Source organism: Tachyglossus aculeatus, chromosome 5 (genome assembly GCF_015852505.1).
Source record: "Tachyglossus aculeatus isolate mTacAcu1 chromosome 5, mTacAcu1.pri, whole genome shotgun sequence".
NCBI lineage: Eukaryota > Metazoa > Chordata > Mammalia > Monotremata > Tachyglossidae > Tachyglossus > Tachyglossus aculeatus.
The window spans coordinates 37,681,902-37,703,505 of NC_052070.1; the positions used below are offsets into that span (position 1 = coordinate 37,681,902).

General features: G+C 47.6%; 1 protein-coding gene across 4 annotated transcripts in view; it reads left to right on the forward strand.

Moving 5' to 3' along the window:
- The window catches only part of ECE1 (endothelin converting enzyme 1), a 168,860-nt gene that overhangs the window by 126,414 nt on the left and 20,842 nt on the right, over nt 1-21,604 (forward strand). For all 4 annotated transcript variants that reach the window (XM_038746207.1, XM_038746206.1, XM_038746208.1 and 1 more), the window contains 3 exons: nt 342-533; nt 10,967-11,109; nt 15,079-15,193. In XM_038746207.1, coding sequence (XP_038602135.1) covers nt 342-533; nt 10,967-11,109; nt 15,079-15,193 — 450 coding nt within the window. The remainder of the gene's footprint in view (nt 1-341; nt 534-10,966; nt 11,110-15,078; nt 15,194-21,604) is intronic.

Consider the following 21,604-nt stretch of genomic DNA (forward strand, 5'->3'; position numbering starts at 1 on the left):
CCATCCCCTTCTGGGGTTCAGGGGCTTCAAGAAGAGAGTACTACTGCAAGTTGGTAACAGCAAGGGCCTTGCCCCTACGAGGCCTTCCTAGCCAAGTTTCCAGCCCATCCTGGGGCTAGAAGGGTGGGGAGGGGAATAAATAAAACTTGGGAGAGATCTTGCCTGAGCTTGAAGCAGGTGAGGAGGAAATCACCAGGGGCAGGTCCCTTATCACGTTCCAGAGACATTTGCTCAGCTCCCTCTTGGCTCCCCCTGCCTCTCAGCTCCCTGTTCGTCTCCCTCTGCTCTGGGGAGCAGGGGTTCATCGTTCCGGCCTTGGCATAAATCATTCGGTCTTGCAGGTGCTGACAGGATACCTGAATTACATGGTTCAGCTGGGCAAGCTCCTGGGAGGAGGGGAGGAGGAGGCCATCAAACACCAGATGCAGCAGATCCTGGACTTCGAGACTGCCCTGGCCAACATCACCATTCCCCAGGAGAAGCGGAGGGATGAGGAGGTGATCTATCACAAAATGACCGTCAGAGACTTGCAGGTAACCAAAAAACAGCACTGCCCTGGCTATTCCCTTGCCCCCAACCCGTGTCTCCCTCTGCTTGGGAGAAGCCTGAGATGAGACTAACACGGAGTCAGTCAATCAGTGATATTTCCTGAGTGCTTACTATGTGCAGAGTGCTGTACTAAGTGCTTGGGAGACTACAACATAACAGAATTGATAGATATCTTCCCCACTGACAAGAAGCTTAAAGTCTAGAAGGGGCGACAGATCTGAAAACAAATTATGGAGGTGCACGTAAGTGCTGTGGGGCTGAGAGTGGTTACAAGTTTCTGTTTAATGTGGTGGTGGTGGGCAACCACTGGAGGTTCTTGAGGAGTGGGAAACATGGACTGAAAGGTTTTGTAGAAAAATGACTGGGCGGTAGAGTGAAGTGTGAATCCTTGCTGCTGTCCTGGAGGGCAAAACTGCCTAGCCGGAGACCATTTCATTCACTCATTCAAACGTATTTATTGAGCGCTTACTATGTGGAGAGCACTGTACTAAGCGCTTGGGAAGTACAAGACCACCCTAGCTGTTAGCCACAGCCCACTTCATCCACTCTCTAGAGCACTGCAACTCGTCTTCAATAATTAAGGCCTAAGGGCTAGTTATTACTGATGCTAAAAGGAACACTCTTTTCTAGGTATCAGAAGTTAGTGATTCTTAATTCAGTGTATGCCTTACCACAGGCCCCTTCAAGTAATCAGTCAATGAATGGTATTTAATGAGCGCTTACTCTGTACAGAGCACTATATTAAGCACTTGGGAGAGAACAGTACAGTAGCGTGGTCTTGTGGAAAGAGCACAAACCTGTGAATCAGAAGCCCTGTGTTCTAATTCTGGCTCTGTCACATCTGCTGTGGGACCTTGGGCAAGTCAATTAACTTCTCTGTGCTTCAGTTACCACATCTGTAAAATGGGGATTAAGACTATGAGCCCTATATGGGATGGGGACTGAGTCCAACATGAATACCTTGCATCTGCTCCAGCACTTAGAACAGTGCTTGGCACATAGTAAGTGCTTAATACTCTACAATTATTAATAGAGTTGGTAGACAGGATTCCTACCCTCGAGGTGCTGACAGTCTCCCGGGGGAGACAGACCGTGACATGTATTCCAAGTAGCAGAAGCACTTCAAGTGTTGTCTGTTTTTCTAACACGTGAGTGTCGTGCTGCTATAGTGTTCCCAGAGAGCTGGAGAGCTTCTGGCTAAGAATCCCCTTGTGGGGTAATAGCAGCTTGAGAAATGGTCTCCTGGAGCATTTCCCGGAGGATTTGAGAAGCAGTGTGACATAGTGGAAAGAGCACGGGCTTGGGAGTTAAAGGACGTGGGTTCTAATCCCAGCTCTGCCACTCGTCTACTGTGTGACCTTGGACAAGCCTCTTCACTTCTCAGTGTCAGTTTCCTCATCTGTAAAATGGGGATTGAGCAGTTTCCTCATCTGTAAAATGGGGATTGACTGTGAGCTCCCCATGGGATAACCTGGTTACCTTGTATCTGTCCTGGTGCGTAGAACAGTGCTTGGCACATAAGCACTTAAGGAATACCATAATTATTACTATTATTATTATTTCCATTGCTTTGAAATCTCATGATTGGTACAAAGTGCCACCTAGCGACTGCTGAGAATTTTTTGAAGGCGTTTATTGAGCAGGTCACCAAATATCAAAGACCCCGTGACATAAACCTCTTCTTTAAAGGGTAAAAGGCACACTGGCTTTTTCCTCCAATTCTTTCCCTTGCTTCTTAGAGCCCTGCAAAGACTGTGCAATTACAGTTGTCCCTGCCATGGGTTCCAGCTGTGCAAGCAGAGCCCTAGAATTCCAGCACCAAGATAATATTATTATTATGACATTTAAGTAATAATAATAATGGCATTTGTTAAGTGCTTACTATGTGTGAAACACTGTTCTAAGTGCTGGGGGGAATACAAGGTGATCAAGTTGTCTCACGTGGGGCTCACAGTCTTAATCCCCATTTTACAGATGAGGTAACTGAGGCTCAGAGAAGTGAAGTGACTTGCCCAAAGTCACACAGCTGACAAGTGGCGGAGCTGGGTTTTGAACCCATGACCTCTGACTCCAAAGCCCGTGCTTTTTCCACTGAGCCATGCTGCTTTATGCATTACATGCATAAAATATATGCATAACATATAATATAAGTGCTTACTATGCACCAACCACTGTTCTAAGCACTGGGATAGATACAAGGTAATCAGGTTGTCCCACTTCATTCATTCAATCTTATTTATTGAGCGCTTGCTGTGTGCAGAGCACTGTACTTAGCGCTTAGGAAGTACAAGTCGGCAACATATAGAGACGGTCCCGACCCAACAGCGGGCTCACAGTCTAGAAGGGGGAGACAGACAACAAAACTCCCATTTTCCAGATGAGGTAACTGTGGCACAGAGAAGTGAAGTGACTTGCCCAAAGTCATACAGCTGACCCCTTTATATGGAAAGGCAGCCACCGTGGCCTTGTCCCGAGTGATTCATTTCTGACATACCTCCTGGCCACGGTGCCTTTTCCTTCATTCCTAAAGGGAACTATTGCCTTCCCTTGGGACGGCTTCTTCTGCTGTCTCTTGATGATGGTATTTGTTAAGCATTTACTAAGCATCAAGCACTGTTCCAAACGCTGGGATAGATATGAGCTAATCAGGTTGGACATCGTCCCTGTCCCACATGGGGCTCGCACTCTTTGTCCCCATTTTACAGATGAGGTAACTGATGCACCGAGAAGTGAAGTGACTTGCCCAAGGTCACACAGCAGAGAAGTGGAGGAGCCAGGATGAGAACCCAGGTCTTTAGCCACTAGGCCATGCTGCGTGGCACAGTGGAAAGAGCCTGGGGTTTGGAGTCAGAGGTCATGGGTTCAAATTCCGGCTCCGCCAATTCCGGCTCCGCCACTTGTCAGCTGTGTGACTTTGGGCAAGTCACTTCACTTCTCTATGCCTATTACCTCATCTGGAAAATGAGGATTAAGACTGTGAGCCCCACATGGGACAACCTGATCACCTTGTAACCTCCCCAGCGCTTAGAACAGTGCTTTGCACATAGTAAGCGCTTAACAAATACCAAAATTATTATTATTATTATTATTAAGCCACTGCTTTGCCTTTTCCTCTTGACGTAATGCCTGTAGAGCTGGCGATTTAATCACTGTTTCTGAAATTCTACTGCATTAGATTTTGCTAAATTGATAAAAGAGGTATATAAGCAAGTCGAATGCATACTATCCAGCAAGCCGCATGGCCTAGTGGGAAGATCCGGGGAGTCAGAGGACCTGGGTTCTAATCCTACCTCCACCATTTGTCTGCTGGGTGACCTTGGACAAGTCACTTGACTTCTCTGTGCCGCAGTTACCTCATTTAATAATAATAATAATAATAATGATGGTATTTGTTAAGTGCTTACTATGTGCAAAGCACTGTTCTAAGCGCTGGGGAGGTCACAAGGTGATCAGGTTGTCCCACAGGGGCCTCACAGTTTTAATCCCCATTTTACAGATCAGGGAACTGAGGCCCAGAGAAGTTAAGTGACTTGCCCAAAGTCACACAGCTGAAATGGGGATTAAGACTGGGCCCGTGCTGGGACAGGGACTGTGTCTAACGTGTCTTGCTTGTATCCACCCCAGCGCTTCTTTGGACAAGTCACTTAACTTCTCTGTGCCTCAGTTCCCTCATCTGTAAAATGGGGATTAAGACTGTGAGCCCCCTGTGGGACAACCTGATCACCTTGTAACCTCCCCAGTGCTTAAAACAGTGCTTTGCACATGGTAAGTGCTTAATAAATGCCATCATTATTATTATTATTATTATTATTATTACAGTGCCTCACACGCAGTAAGCACTTAACAAATACGAATATTATTATTCTTCACAGCCTTGTGGCCTCCCAAGGGTATTTCCTGGCAAATAGAGTGGCTAACTGCGGGAACCTGGGCTGCTGGTAGTGGCGTGCTGGTTTACCCCTTTTAGACTGTGAGCCCACTGCTGGGTAGGGACTGTCTCTCTATGTTGCCAACCTGTACTTCCCAAGCGCTTAGTACAGTGCTCTGTACACAGTAAGCGCTCAATAAATACGATTGATGATGATGATGATTCACCTTTAGTGCCCCAGCCCCCCGCTTGGTTTACGGCAGTGGTTTGCCGCGGCTCTTGGTTAGTGGCCGGATCATAACCAAGCTGCCCTGAGGACCTGTCAGAGCTGCTTGGTGATGTTTTGGGGACCGTCGAGAGATCCCGGTGAGAGCTTGGAAGCAGGGGATAAAAGGAAAGCCATCTGGCACTGTTTTTCTGCTCTTCAGCCAGAAGGTCAGGTTGGAGGTTTACAGCAGGCCTGACACTGCTCTAAGTAGGCCCGTTCCGCCTCTCAGCTAATCATCATCAATTGTATTTATTGAGCGCTTACTGTGCGCAGAGCACTGTACTAAGCGCTTGGGAAGTACAAGTTGGCAACATATAGAGACAGTCCCTACCCAGCAGTGGGCTCACAGTCTAAAAGGGGGAGACAGAGAACAAAATCAAACATACTAACAAAATAAAATAAATAGAATAGATATGTACAAGTAGAATAAATAAATAGAGTAACAAATATGTACAAACATATATACATATATACAGGTGTTGTGGGGAAGGGAAGGAGGTAAGATGGGGGGGTTGGAGAGGGGCACGAGGGGGAGAGAAAGGAAGGGGCTCAGTCTGCTAATCCCCCGAGGATGGTCCCTCCAAGGGGGCTCTTCCCCCTCACCGTCCCATCACGTGAAATTGGGCAGAGAAGGGTCTTTCAGACTCCCTGGGCCACACAAGTGCACTGGGCCTCTGCACTTGACTTTACCAGTTGAACTAAATGTCTGTTAAATACTAAATGTCTGTTAAATGAAACACAGTATGGCCTAGTGGATAGAGCGCCAGCCTGGGAGACAGAAGGACCTGGGTTAATAATAATAATGATGGCATTTATTAAGCGCTTATTATGTGCAAAGCACTGTTCTAAGCACTGGAGAGGTTACAAGGTGATCAGGTTATCCCTCGGGGGGCTCGCAGTCTTAATCCCCATTTTACAGATGAGGTTAACTGAGGCCTAGAGAAGTGAAGTGACTTGCCCAAAGTCACACAGCTGACAATTGGCGGAGCCAGGGTTTGAACCCTGCGCACAGTAAGCGCTCAATAAATCCAATTGAATGAATGAATGTGGGACAACCTGATCACCTTGTATCCCCCCCTCCAGCGCTTAGAACAGTGCTTCACACATAGTAAGCGCTTAACAAATGCCATCATTATTATTATGTGGGACATGGACTCTGTCCAACCTGATTATCTTTTATCTACCCTAGTAACTTCTCTGAGCCTCAGTTACCTTATCTGTAAAATGAGGATTTAGACTGTGAGCCCCATGTGGGACAACCTGATCACCTTGTATCTCTCCCACCCCAGCGCTTAGAACAGTGCTTCACACATAGTAAGCGCTTAACAAATGCCATCATTATTATTACGTGGGACGTGGACTCTGTCCGACCTGATTATCTTTTATCTACCCTAGCGCTTAGTATGGTGTCTGACACATAGCCCTTAACGAATGCCAGTGAAAGAAAAAATACTTGCCTCCCCAGTTCGTTGTTTGTAGATGTCTTTTGTTCCACTGTGACATAGTAAGGGAGGATTGGGCCCTACCCTTTTCAGGAAGTCCAGATTCCTGTGGGAAGATTTTTTTTATTTTTCTGTCCTGTCTGTCACGAGCAAGGCCTTGGAACACTTTCCTCCCCAGGGGCGGGGGGAGTGAACATGGTTTCTTTTTCCCCGTGGCCAAGCCCGCTCCCTTCCCCCAGCCTGCCTTACTCCAACCCAATCGATCAGCTCTGCTGAGGGGAGCTCAGCTTAACAATTCTGAACCTCCTCGCTAGCGATCTGGTCAGGGAGATGTCCTAGCCCTCCTCGGTAGATTTACCCTGGAGCAGCCTGGCGACTAAGTTGCACTCTCATTCATTCATTCATTCAATCGTATTTATTGAGCGCTTACTGTGTGCAGAGCACTGGACTAAGTGCTTGGGAAGTCCAAGTTGGCAACATATAGAGACGGTCCCTACCCAACAGTGGACTCACAGTCTGGTGGGGGAAACAGAGAACAAAACAAAACGTATTAACAAAATAAAAAAAGTAGAATAAATATGTACAAGTAAAATAGAGTAATAAATACGTACAAACATATATGCATATATACAGGTGCTATGGGGAAGGGAAGGAGGTAAGGCGGGAGGGATGGAGAGGGGGAGGAGTGCTTAGTACGGTGCCTGGCACCTAGTAAGCGCTTAACAGATCCCGTAATTATTATCATTATTACCACCCACCCCGTCTCCCTAGATTTGCCCCCTCCTTCCTCTCCCCCTCCCCACCCCCCCGCCTTACCTCCTTCCCCTCCCCACAGCACCTGTATAAAGTATTTATTTACTTTATTTGTACATATTTATTCTATTTATTTTATCTTGTTAATATGTTTTGTTTTGTTGTCTGTCTCCCCCTTCTAGACTGTGAGCCCGCTGTTGGGTAGGGACCGTCTCTATATGCTACCAACTTGTACCTTCCAAGCTCTTAGTACAGTGCTCTGCACACAGTAAGCGCTCAATAAATACGATTGAATGAATGAATGAGAGGAAGGAGGGGGCTCAGTCTGGGAAGGCCTCCTGGAGGAGGTGAGCTCTCAGGAAATGGAACAGTTAATGTCAACTTTTAGACTGTGAGCCCACTGTTGGGTAGGGACTGTATATGTTGCCAATTTGTACTTCCCAAACGCTTAGTACAGTGCTCTGCACATAGTAAGTGCTCAATAAATATGATTGATGATGATGTGACGGGAAGGCAGTGCCTAGTTAATCCTGAAGCAATTGTCACCATGGCATTTACTAATCATCCGTTAAGCGCTTACTTTGTGCCAGGCACTGTACTAAGCACTGGGGCAGATACAAGGTTGTCGGATTGGACACAGGCCCTGTCCCGCATGGGGCTCACAGTCTAATCCCCATTTTACAGATGAGATAACTGAAGCTCAGAAAAGTGAAGTGACTTGCCCAAGGTCACACAGCAGACAAGTGGCAGAGCTGGGATTGGAACCCAGCTCCTTTGGACACCCAGGCCTGTGCTCTATCCACTAGGCCACGCTTAGATTCTTATATCTGCAAAAACTTAGATGTGTTTAGTTTGGAATGTGAAGTAAAGAAGCTTTGGAAAATTAACTTCAAGGTCAGAGGGCCCTCGAGAACCTTTTCCAGTGGAGTCCCTTGGGTGAGAAGGGTGTGATCCTTTTGTTAACTCCCGTAGGAAAACAGATTCTTTGTTGTTTTCCATCTAACCGACTCACCCTGACGAAGGTTAGCGGGGTTAAATACACTGTGTCATTTTCAATTTCCAAAGTCTTTCTTCTCCAGGGAGCTCACAGTGTTTATTACAACAACACCCCTTTGAAGGCAGATAGCTGGAGTACGGGAAAATGTAATAAACCCAGTGGATTTGATTTCCTCATCTCTTTAAAAAAAAAAAAAAAACTCCCTGCAAGAAAGCCAATTAGGTTTGTGTTGTTTTTAACTCATATCCACGGAGTTCCAGTTTGCTCTGTATGGGAGGAAATTGGGAGGCAATGTGGCCCGATGGAATGACTGGAAGTCAGTCAGAAGACCCGGGTTCTAGTCCTGCCTCTGTGACTTGTCTGCCATGTGACCTTGGGCAAGTCAGCCTCTCTGGGCCTCGGCTTCCTCATCTGTAAAATGGGGATAAAATACCCTTTTTCACTGAGAGTTCCATGTGTTGCCAACTTGTACTTCCCAAGTGCTTAGTACAGTGCTCTGCACACAGTAAGCGCTCAATAAATACGATTGAATGAATGAATGAATGAATGTGGGACAGGAGTATGTATTAAGCAGTAATGTATCGTGGAAGTGTCATTTGGATTAGCAATCAGGCAAGACCGAGCCCTGGTGTGAAAATCGCTACAGAGGATAGGCGGTGAGCCATCTTTCTGGCTCAACACGAAGTTTTCTCCAGAGGCTCCCCTACTCCTCTAGAGTCTTGAACCCTCACCCTTTTGGGGTTCTTCCGTTGGCCCTCCTAAACCCTCGGCGGTGGCAGGGTCGATGGCGATTTGGAGGTGGCCCAAAGTCAAAGTCTACACGCTGTTCTTTGCCATGATTCATTATTTGCTCCCCAAGGGCTGAATGAGTTCTCCGTGCCAAGGTACATGCTGGCCTGAGCCATCACTGTTCCCTATTCCATCAACTACTCGGCCTTTGGAGAGCAAAGCTCTTAAAAGCAGCACGGTTATTGTTACATCCGCCTCTGGTTCATTCCTTAAATTGCCATCGATTAATTGGGGAGGATTATTTTCCCGGGGCCAGGCGTGAGCAGGGTATCCTCGAGAGGAAGCCATCTCGGCCGGGAGAACGGTGAATGCCTGCCTTCTGAAGGGGCTCTGCTCTGACCGTTTGACACTGTTCCCTTCCAGCTGGTTTGTGGTTTTCCTTTAAATCCCAGTGAAGTTCCTGTGGCTCTCTGGCTTAAGGTCTTTAAACCTCGTCACTTAGAGGACAGGGGTACACTGCACCTGGGGGACTTGGGTTTTTAGAGGCCCTTTGGCCCATCGCCTGGTTTGGCAGCGTGACTCTCGACAGGCTTAGCAGACCAGAGGCAGCAGGTGTGTGGTTTGCCATAAAATCTAAAATGAGCTGCGGCCTCGGGTGACTCTTGGGCCTTAAAAAAGGAGAGGTGCCCCGGGTTCCCGGCTGCTAGCCTTGAGTGCCGCTAAACGGCGTCAGTGAAGCCAACCTACCTGCCCCGGGGTTTCTGGGAGCACCCAAACTGGGACTGGAGTTTCCTCTTGTTTTGTTTTTTATGTATTTAAGCATTTACTATGTACCAAGCACTCTACTAAGCGCTGGGATAGATACAACCACTCAGGCTGGACACAGTCCGTGTTCCACCAGGGGCTCACAGTCTTAATTCCCATTTTACAGATGAAGGAACGAGGTGCAGAGCAGCGAGGTGACTTGCCCAAGGTCACACAGCAGATGAGTGGCAGAGCTGGAATTAGAACCCGGGTCCCACTGACTCCAAGACCTGTGCTCTAACCACAAGGCCACCGCTGTTTCTCAGTTTTGTGACACTTGGAATGACTTGGACCACAAGGAGGAAGGCAGTCCCAATCTGTCCATTGGGACACATACGATTACGAGTCCAAATACGATTGATGATGTCCATGAATTCGTCTGGGATCAATGCCTAAGTGATCGGGCAGTGGAGCTGGCTCTGACCCCAGAGGCAGGATTGTTTGGCTCCCAGATTGATTCATTCATTCGTTCATTCAATTGTATTTATTGAGCGCTTACTGTGTGCAGAGCACTGTACTAAGCACTTGGGAAGTACAAGTTGGCAACATATACAGACGGTCCCTACCCAACAGTGGGCTCACAGTCTAGAAGGGGGAGACAGAGAACAAAACATATTAATAAAATAAATAGAATAAATATGTACAAATAAAATAGAGTAATGAATACGTACAAACATATATACATATATACAGTTGCTGTGGGGAGGGGAAGGAGGTAAGGCGGGGGTCATGGGGAGGGGGAGGAGGGGGCTCAGTCTGGGAAGGCCTCCTCACCGCTTAGTGTCGTCCCCGTCCCCCCCCACGCACCCCAGGTGAGAAGGGCTGGCCCACCAGAAATGACCACCAGCCTAAATCTCCCTGTGCCTAGGAGTGGCAAAATATGCCCCTAATGTGAAATGTACTGAAGTAGAATTGAGTGCTAGTACCTCGTTCTCCCCTGTCCCACCGTCGACCCACGTCCTCCCCCTGGCCTGGAATGCCCTCCCTCCACACATCCTCCAAGCTAGCTCTCTTCCTCCCTTCAAAGCCCTACTGAGAGCTCACCTCTTCCAAGAGGCCTTCCCACACTGAGCCCCCTTTTTTCTCTCCTCCTCCCCATCTCCCCACCCTACCTCCTTCCCCTCCCCACAGCACCTGTATATATGTTTGTACAGGTTTATTACTCTATTTTACTTGTACATATTTACTATTCTATTTATTTTATTAATGATGTGCATCTAGCTGTATTGCTATTTGTTCTGACAACTTGACACCTGTCCACATGTTGTCTGTGTCCCCTTTCTAGAATGTGAGCCCGTTGTTGGGTAGGGACCGCCTCTATATGTTGCCAACTTGGACTTCCCAAGCACTTAGTACAGTGCTCTGCACACAGTAAGGGCTCAATAAATACGATTGAATGAAGAGCCAAGAGGGGAATTGGGGTTATGTCTACTAAGCGTATTGTACTTTCCCAAGTGTGTAATACAGCACTGAGCACCCCAGAGGTGCTCGATAAATACCACTGATCGGTAGAGGTGAACGATGCATCAGCTTGGTCTTCTCGGCATCCTTTCTAGACCCTTGCCCCGGCTATCAGTTGGATGCCCTTTCTCAACATGGTGTTCTACCCGGTGGAAATCAACGAGTCTGAACCTGTGGTCGTCTATGCCCGAGAATACTTGGAGCAAGTCTCCAGCCTCATCAACGCCACGGACAGATGGTAAGACATTGCTCTGGCTGCTGGGGATGCAGACAGGGGGAAGGAGGCGTGGTCTAGTGGATAGAGCACGGGCCTCGGAGTCGGAAGGACCTGGGTTCTAATCCTGACACTGCCACATGTCTGCTGTGTGCCTTTGAGCAAGGCACTTCGTTTCTCTACGTCAGTTACCTCATTGGAAGTTGAGGAAACTGAGTCACGGAGAAACTATGTGAGTCGCCCCAGGTCACACAGCAGACAAGTGGCGGAGCCGGGCTTGCAACCCAGCTCCTTCTGACTCCCAGACGTGCTCTGTCTGCGAGGCCACGCTGCTTCTCTGTGACTGTGCTACGCCATGCTTACCGATACTGCACTGATCTTGCAGTGTCCTTTTGTTCAGAGTTGGTGGAGGCCAGATCTAAAAAGGGAGTGTGAGCCAGATTTTGAGCCGACCAACTTGGAGACGCTAATGATAATAATAATGAGGATGGTATTTGGTTACGCGCTTACTTTGCAGCGTGGGTCAGTGGAAAGAGCGCGGGCTTTGGAGTCGGAGGTCATGGGTTCAAATCCCGTCCCCGCCAATTGTCAGCTGTGTGACTTGGGGCAAGTCACTTCACTTCTCTGGACCTCAGTTACCACCTCTGTAAAATGGGGGTTAAGACTGTGAGCCCCACGTGGGACAACCTGATCACCTTGTAACCTCCCCAGCGCTTAGAACAGTGCTTTGCACATCGTAAGCGCTTCATAAATGCCATCATTATTATTAGTACTTTGTGCCTGGTGGATACAAGGAAATCGAGTTGGACCAAGTCCCTGCCCCATGTAGGGCTCAGTCTCAATCCCCGTTTTACGGATGAGATAACTGAGGGACAGAGAAGTGAAGTGATTTGCCCGTGTCACACAGCAGACAAGTGGCGGAGCCGGGACTAGAACCCGTGACCACCTGAGTCCCAGGGTGGTGCTCTAACCACTAGGTCATCGAGGCTCTCACCGCCTTTCGGGCCTTGGCCCGTATGGAAGAGCCAGAGATCCCTGGGAGCAGCTACCCTGTCAGCCACTCTCCATGGTCTTACCATCAGCCCACCCTTCCCTGTACTCTCTTCTATTCCACCCAGGCTGCGTCCCTTACCCCTTCTCATTCTTGGCAGTTCTGCAGCCTCGCGGTAATGATAATAGTAATCAATCAATCAATCATATTTATTGAGCGCTTACTATGTGCAGAGCACTGTAGTAAGCACTTGGGAAGTACAAATTGGCAACATATAGAGCCAGTCCCTACCCAACATTGGGCTCACAGTCTCTAAGGGGGAGACAGAGAACAAAACCAAACATACTAACAAAATAAAATAAATAGAATAGATATGTACAAGTAAAATAAATAAATAGAGTAATAAATATGTGCAAACATATATACATATATACAGGTGCTGTGGGGAAGGGAAGGAGGTAAGATGGGGGGATGGAGAGAGGGACGAGGGGGAGAGGAAGGAAGGGGCTCAGTGTGGGAAGGCCTCCTGGAAAAGGTGAGCTCTCAGCAGGGCCTTGAAGGGAGGAAGAGAGCTAGCTTGGCGGATGGGCAGAGGGAGGGCATTCCAGGCCCGGGGGAGGACGTGGGCCGGGGGTCGATGGTGGGACAGGCGAGAACGAGGTACGGTGAGGAGATTAGCGGCGGAGGAGCGGAGGGTGCGGGCTGGGCAGTAGAAGGAGAGAAGGGAGGTGAGGTAGGAGGGGGCGAGGGGATGGACAGCCATGGTGTTTGGTAAATGCGTACTATGGGTTAAGCACTACTCTAAACGCTGGGGTAGATACAAGCTAATTAGGTTGGACGATCCCTGTCCGACAAGGGGCTCACAGTTTTGATCCATATTTCAGATGAGGTGAACAGCGTGGCTCAGTGGAAAGGCACGGGCTTTGGAGTTAGAGATCATGGGTTCAAATCGCGACTCCGCCAATTGTCAGCTGTGTGACTTTGGGCAAATTAACTTAACTTCTCTGGGCTTCAGTTCCCTCATCTGTAAAATGAAGACTGTGAGCCCCTCATGGAACAACCTGATCACTTTGTATCCCCCTAGTGCTTAGAACAGTGCTTCGCACATCGTAAGAGTTTAACAAATGCCATTATTATTATTATTATTATTATTATTATTATTATTATTGACTTGCCCAGGGTCACATGGCAGAAAAGTGGTGGAGCCAGAATTAGAACCCAGGTCCTTCTGACTCCCAGGCGCATGCTCTAGCCAGTAGGCCAGGCACTGCGATAGCTTGGGCTGTCATTGTCACCATTCTAGGCAAAGAGGGCAGTTTGTTTTATAGCCAATGGACAGACAGCCCACTGGCATCCTTTCATTCAACCATATTTATTGAGCGCTTACTGTGTGCAGAGCACTGGACTAAGCGCTTGGGAAGTACAAGTTGGCAACGTATAGAGACGGTCCCTACCCAACAGTGGGCTCACAGTCTAGAATGGGGAGACAGAGAACAAAACAAAACATATTAACAAAATAAAATAAATAGAATAAATATGTACAAATAAAATAGAGTAATAAATATGTACAAACATATATACATATACAGGTGCTGTGGGGAGGGGAAGGAGGTAAGGCGAGGGGCAGGAGGGGGAAGAGGGGGAGATGCCTCCCCCTGGCATCTTCCCTTAGAGCAGCTGCATTGCCATTTAGGGCCTTCATCATCAATGACATTTATTGAGCATTTACAGTGTGCAGAGTGCTGTTCTAAGTGCTGAGTTCTGAGTACTCCCCTCCTCAAAAATCTCCAGTGGCTACCAATCAATCTGCGCATCAGGCAGAAACTCCTCACCCTGGGCTTCAAGGCTGTCCATCACCTCGCCCCCTCCTACCTCACCTCCCTTCTCTCCTTCTACTGCCCAGCCTGCACCCTCCGCTCCTCCACCGCTAATCTCCTCACTGTACCTCGTTCTCGCCTGTCCCGCCGTCGACCCCCGGCCCACGTCATCCCCCAGGCCTGGAATGCCCTCCCTCTGCCCCTCCGCCAAGCTAGCTCTCTTCCTCCCTTCAAGGCCCTGCTGAGAGCTCACCTCCTCCAGGAGGCCTTCCCAGACTGAGCCCCTTCCTTCCTCTACCCCTCGTCCCCCTCTCCATCCCCCCATCTTACCTCCTTCCCTTCCCCACAGCACCTGTATATATGGTTGTACATATTTATTACTCTATTTATTTATTTATTTTACTTGTACATTTCTATCCTATTTATTTTATTTTGTTGGTATGTTTGGTTCTGTTCTCTGTCTCCCCCTTTTAGACTGTGAGCCCACTGTTGGGTAGGGACTGTCTCTATGTGTTGCCAATTTGTACTTCCCAAGCGCTTAGTACAGTGCTCTGCACATAGTAAGCGCTCAATAAATACGATTGATTGATTGATTGCTTGGAGCAGTAATAATAATAATAATAATAATGGCATTTATTAAGCACTTACTATGTGCCAAGCACTGTTCTAAGCACTGGGGAGATTACAAGGTGATCAGGTTGTCCCACGTGGGGCTCATAGCCTTAATCCCCATTTTACAGATGAGGTAACTGAGGCCCAGAGAAGTTGTGACTTGCCCAAAGTCACACAGCTGACAAGTGGCGGAGCTGGGAATTGAACCCATGACCTCTGACTCCAAAGCCCGGGCTCTTTCCACTGAGCCACGCTGCTTCTGCTTCAGTACAGTACAACAGAATTGATAGAGAGGTACCCTGCCCACAGTGAGCTTACAGTCTAGAGAGGGAGACAGACCATCCCAGAAACTACGCTGTAAGGTTTAAGAGGAGCGGACCAGTTTCAACATACCCACAGTCTCGGAGTGAACCATTCCTAATCTAGACCGGAGTCACCGGAATGGCTCCAGGACATGACTCTTGTGAACGTGGGGCGATAACAAGAAATGACTCATTCCAGGGAAGAATTGAAAGGGAATGTTTTTAGTTGATGAATACTGCCCGTCTCTTCTCTTTTTTTTTTTCCCCTCAGCCTCCTGAACAACTACATGATCTGGAACCTGGTGAGGAAAACAAGTTCTTTTCTGGACCAGCGTTTTCAGGATGCGGAAGAGAAGTTCATGGAAGCCATGTACGGGACAAAAAAGGTGAGCCGAAGGAGCGTGGAGGCAAGGTCTGTGCACGTGTTTGCCCACTGTATGTACTAATAATCATAATATTTCCAGTACTTAAGTGCTTCCTGGGTGCCAGGCACTGTACTAAGTGCTGGGGTGGATAGAAGCAAATCAGGTTGGACACAGTCCCTGTCCCACGAGGGGCTCACAGTCTCAATCTCCAATTTACAGTGAGGTAACTGAGGAACAGAGATGTGAAGTGCCTTGACCAAGGTAACACAGCAGACAAGTGGCAGAGAAGGGTTTAGAACCCACGACCTCTAACTCCCAGGCCCGTGGTCTATCCACTAGGCCATGCTGCTCCTCTGGGATTATGTAAGTGATTGTGATTCTCACTGGGCAGAGCCAAATAGCTCAGTCGCCTAATGTGGACCCTAAGGGAGAGAGGAGAAGAAAGCACCTGAATGTATTTAATATCTAAATCCCCATGTAGACTGTAAGCTCCTTGTGGGCAGGGATCACATCTACCAACTCTGTTACATTGTACTTTCACAAGTGCTTAGTAGAGTGCTTTGCACCCAGTAAGTGCTCAATAAGTAACCTGGATTGATAGGGAGGGAGGGACAGCGAGAGAAGATCCTGGGCCGGGGCCATAAAACATCCCTTGATTGTTGCGGGGGAGAGAGGGAGAGAAAGGGAGAGAGGGAAAGCGTGCACAAAAGAGAAAGAGAGCAAAAGAAAGCAAAATGCTGGGGCAGGCACATAAAAACATCCCTAATAATAAAAATTATGGTATGTGTTAAGTGCTTACTATGTGTCAGGCACTGGGAGAAGCAGCGTGGCTCAGTGGAAAGAGCACGGGCTTTGGAGTCAGAGGTCGGGTTCAAATCCCGGCTCCACCAACTGTCAGCTGTGTGACTTTGGGCAAGTCACTTAACTTCTCTGTGCCTGTTACCTCCTCTGTAAAATGGGAATCAAGACTGTGAACCCCCCGTGGGACAACCTGATCACCTTGTAACCTCCCCAGCGCTTAGAACAGTGCTTTGCACATAGTAAGTGCTTAATAAATGCCATTATTATTATTATTATTATTGCTAAGCACTGAGGTGGATACAAGCAAATTGGGTTGGACACAGTCCTTTGGTCCCACTTGGGGCTCACGGTCTCAATCCCCATTTTACGAGTGAGGTCACTGAGGCCCAGAGAAGTGATTCACCCAAGGTCACACAGCAGACAAGTGGCAGAGCCGGGACTAGAACCCATGACCTTCTGACTGCCAGGACTGGGCTCTATCCACTAGGCCATGCTGCTTCTACAAGTCCAGCTCCCCTCCTCAGCAGGCACATCTGTAAGATCACCAAGAATGGGAGAGAAGGTACAGTGTGGTGGTCCTGTGTCCTCTGTCCAAGTCCTGAGGTCTGGCTACCAGCAGGGCCGGCTGGCCTGCTTGTCTGCTTACCTTCCTTTGATGGGGCACTTCGGGAGAGCCACCTGGCTCCTTTTGCAGCCAGCGTAATAAATAGAGCACAGAGGTCATGAGTTCTAATCCCAGCTCCCCCTCTTGTCTCCTGTGTGACCTTGGACAAGTCACTTCACTTCTCTGGGCCTCAGTTACCTCGTCTGTAACTTCAGTTCACATGGGGATTAAAAGTGTGCGCCCCTGTATCTACCCCAGTGCCTGGTAAGCGCTTAACAAATACCATAATTATTATCGTGATTATTAGGTTGTATCTACCCAAGCCCTTAGAATAGTGCTTGACACGTAGTAAGCGCTTAACAAATACCATAATTATTATTATTATTGTTACTATTAGGTTGTATCTACCCAAGCCCTTAGAATAGTGCTTGACACACAGTAAGTGCTTAACAAATACCATTATTATCATTATTATTATTATCGTTAGAGAAGCAGCGTGGCTCAGTATAGAAGCAGCGTGGCTCAGTGGAAATGATGATGATGATGGCGGCATTTATTAAGCGCTTACTATGTGCAAAGTGCTGTTCTAAGCACTGGGGAGGTAACAAGGTGATCAGGTTGTCCCACAGGGGCCTCACAGTCTTCATCCCCATTTTACAGATGAGGGAACTGAGGCACAGGGAAGTTAAGTGACTTGGCCAAAGTCACACAGCTGACAATTGGCGGAGCTGGGATTTGAACCCATGACCTCCGACTCCTAAACCCAGGCTTTTCCCACTGAGCCGTGCTGCCACGCTGCTTCCCTGGAAAGAGCCCGGGCTTTGGAGTCAGAGGTCATGGGTTCGAATCCCAGCTCTGCCACTTGTCAGCTGTGACTTTGGGCAGGTCACTTCACTTCTCTGGGCCTCAGTTGCCTCATCTGTAAAATGGGGATGAAAACTGTGAGCCCCCCTGGGGACAACCTGATCACCTTGTAACCTCCCCAGCACTTAGAACAGTGCTTTGCACATAGCAAGCGCTTAACAAATGCCATCAATTATCATTATTATTATTATTATTATTATCATCATTATTATTACCGGGGGTGACTCCCCCTGAGTGCTTCTGTCAAATGTGGGCTAATGGCTAAGCTAGGCTTTTCAGCGGCCTATTACCTCACAGTGAAGAACAAGCAAGCATTTACTGAGCTTTGATAAAGCAAGCACTTTGATAAAGAGCATTTCCTGCTGAGAGAAGGATGGGTATCCTTGTTAAAATAATGATGATAATAATAATAGTGCATTTAAGTGCTTCTGCGTACCAAGCACTGTTTTAAGGGTGGGGCAGGTACAAGATAATAAAGTTAAACACAGTCCCTGTCCTACTTCAGGCTCGCAGCCTGAGTATGAGGGAGAACAAGAATCGAATCCACACTTTATAAATGAGAAGTAAAGTAATCTGCCCAGGTTCACACAGCGGGCAAGTGGCGGAGCCAGGATTAGAACCCACGTCCTTTGATTCCCAGGCCCATGTGCTTTCTACTAGGCCATGTTGAACTTCATGTGACCAGTACTCTATGGCTCTTTCGTTATTTAACCCAAAGGAAAACAAAATGGGATCCAAAATGCTGGTGAATATCACCTCATCGGGAATATTACTTCTAGCCTCACTCTTCCCCTTCAGACCAATAATCCAATTAGTGCAGATTAACTTTTTAAACAGGGTAATTGAACGATTACATCACATGCAGGCACACAGGCTATAAAGGAGCCTTAGGTGGAGACTAGGAATTCTAGGGCTGAGCACGGATTCTCTCAGCCATGCATCGAGAGGCTCCACTTTTCTTATTATTAATAATAATATTAATATACTAATTATAGGTATTGAGGTAGATACAATTTAATCAGGTTGAAACCATCTCTATCCCATGTGGTTCTTGCAGTCTAAGTAGGAGGGAGATCAGGAAGAGCTTTTCCACAGTCTTTGGATCTGGACAGTTCTCCAGCATGGACCTTCCAAATCTCCTTCCGGAGGAGACGAAACTCCAGAGGGTCTGAGGTAAAGAGCAGCAAATCAGTGCTGTCCTTCCCTCCAGACTGGATGGAGATGAACTCATCTTGAAAACAGTCGCATATTGCCCCCTCCCAGGGCTTTCAAAATCTTTTTCTTTTACAATATTTGTTAACCACTTACTACGTGCCAAGCACTGTACTAAGCTCTGGGGTCGATACAACGTAATCAGGCTGGACAAAGTGCCTGTCCCACATGGGGCTTACAGTCTTAATCCCCATTTTACAGATGAGATACTGGAGGCACAGAGGAGGACATGGTGGCAGCGGGGCCTACTGGATAGAACATGTTCCTGGGAGTCAGGACCTGGGTTCGAATTCCGGCTCCTCCACGTGTCTGTTGTGGACGAGTCACTTCGCTTCTCTGAGCCTCGGTTTCCTCATCTGTAAAATAGGAATTAAGAGTGGGAGCCCCATGTGAGATAGGGACTCTGTCCAACCTGATTGACTTGAATGTACCCCAGAGCTTAAAATAGTGCTAAGCACATAACAAGTACTGTTATTATTATTATTATGTGAAGCGACTTGCCCAAGGTCACACAACAGACAAGGGGTGGAGCCGAGACTAGAACCTGGGTCCTTCAGACTCCCAGGCGCATGTTCCATTCACCAGGCCGTGCTGCTTCTCAATTCCTCTCCTCTGAACTCTCTTCCTATATCATCATCATCGTCATCAATCGTATTTATTGAGCGCTTACTGTGTGCAGAGCACTGTACTAAGTGCTTGGGAAGTACAAGTTGGCAACGTATAGAGACAGTCCCTACCCAACAGTGGGCTCACAGTCTAAAAGGGGGAGACAGAGAACAAAACCAAACATACTAACAAAATAAAATGAATAGAATAGATATGTACAAGTAAAATAAATACATAGAGTAATAAATATGTACAAACATATATACATATATACAGGTGCTGTGGGGAAGGGAAGGAGGTAAGATGGGGGGGGATGGAGAGGGGGACAAGGGGGAGAGGAAGGAAGGGGCTCAGTCTGGGAAGGCCTCCTATATCATCTCCTATATCATCATCATCATCATCATCATCATCAATCGTATTTATTGAGCACTAACTGTGTGCAGAGCACTGTACTAAGCACTTGGGAAGTACAAGTTGGCAACATATAGAGACAGTCCCTACCCAACAGTGGGCTCACAGTCTAAAAGGGGGAGACAGAGAACAAAACCAAATGTACTAACAAAATAAAATGAATAGAATAGATATGTACAAGTAAAATAAATAAATAGAGCAACAAATATGTACAAACATGTATACATATATTCCTATAGCACTCCCCTACCCCCTGCCTGGCAGAAGCTACCATCAGTAGCCCCAGTGCCTTCATTCCAGGCAGTTGGCCGAGCCAGTCTCTGAGAATAAATCTCTGTTTCCAGTCAAGTTTGTTCCCTAATCTGCCCCTGGCCTGAGCTCTGTTGCCGTTTAGGAGAGGAGAGGAGATAAGAGCCACCAGTGAATGGCAGGAAATGGGTCTTGATGGAGTCCGGGCTGGGTCTGGGCTTGCAGATTTCTCAGGGTTCTTTCCATCTGATTGTTCAGCTGCCTCCGGGAGGAAGGGGATGGCAAGAGACGGATCCTCCATCTGACTCCGGGGCTCTCGGGAATCCAGCTGGAAGTGTTGCCCCTGGAAGGAGGCACTTATGTGATTCCATCTCAGAGCCAAGGCCATATTAGACATAGCAGCTCATTGTGGGCAGAGATTTGGTCTTTTGATTGTTGCGTTGTACTCTCCCAAGCACTTAGTACGGTGCTCTGAACACAGAAAGTGCTCAATAAATCCGATTGAATGAATGTGGCCATGAGTCAGTCTTATTCATTCAATCGTATTTCTAATTATAATAATAATAATAATGGCATTTATTAAGCACTTACTATGTGCAAAGCACTGTTCTAAGCGCTGGGGAGGTGATCAGGTTGTCCCACAGGGGGCTCACAGTCTTAATCCCCATTTTACAGATGAGGGAACTGAGGCACAGAGAAGTTAAGTGACTTGCCCACAGTCACACAGCTGACAAGTGGCACTTACTGTGTGCAGAGTACTGTACTAAGCTCTTGGGAAGTACAGGTTGGCAACATATAGAGACGGTCCCTACCCAACTGTTTACAGAGCTCTGTACTAAGTGCTTGGGCGAGTACAGTATAAAAATAAACATATATTCTCTTCCCCCTCATATGTTTTGAGGGGGAGACAGACATTAATATAAATCAATAAATTACAGATATGTACTTAAATGCTGTGGGGCTGGGAGGGGGGATGAATAAAGAGAACAAGTCAGGGCGACGCCAAAGGGAGTGGGAGAAGAGAAAAAGAGGAAACGCCTCTTGGAGGGGATGTGCCTTCGTTAAGGCTTTAAGGTCATTGTCGGATATGAAGAGGGAGGACATTCCAGGTCAGAGGCAGGACGTGGGGTGAAGGTCGGCGGTGAGATAGATGAGATCGAGGTACCATGAGAAGGTTAGCATTAGAGGTGTGAAGTGTTCGGGCTGGGTTGTAGTAGGAAAGGAGGAATCTGCTTTCTCCTGATTAAGTGAGCTTTTTGGGTGCTGATCATTTTTAGCGTCGTGATTTTTATTTGCTGAGCGCAGAACACTATGGTAGGTGCTTGGAAATATTCAAAGCATCGCCCATAGTCCTGCCCTTCAGAAACTTGCAGTGTACCTGGTGGAGAACCATGGACCAAGAATGGGAAAGTCAGACTGAGCAGGAAGGAGGGTTCCACATTTCCTTCCCGGATTTGCTGCATGAAGGGCTCAGACCAGGATTCCAAATTACCTTGGTCAACGGGAAAAGTGGCAGAAATCAGCAAAAGGAAATTCACGAAGGACCAGAGTAGGGGAGTCAACCCAGGGAGGAAAAACACATTATGGGTAAAGAATAAGGGCTAGTTTTCTGCGAGGTTGGCAGAAAAGTGTTTAGGTGGTGCTAGTAGGTAAGCAGCTGAACTCTGTACTATGTGGGACAGGGA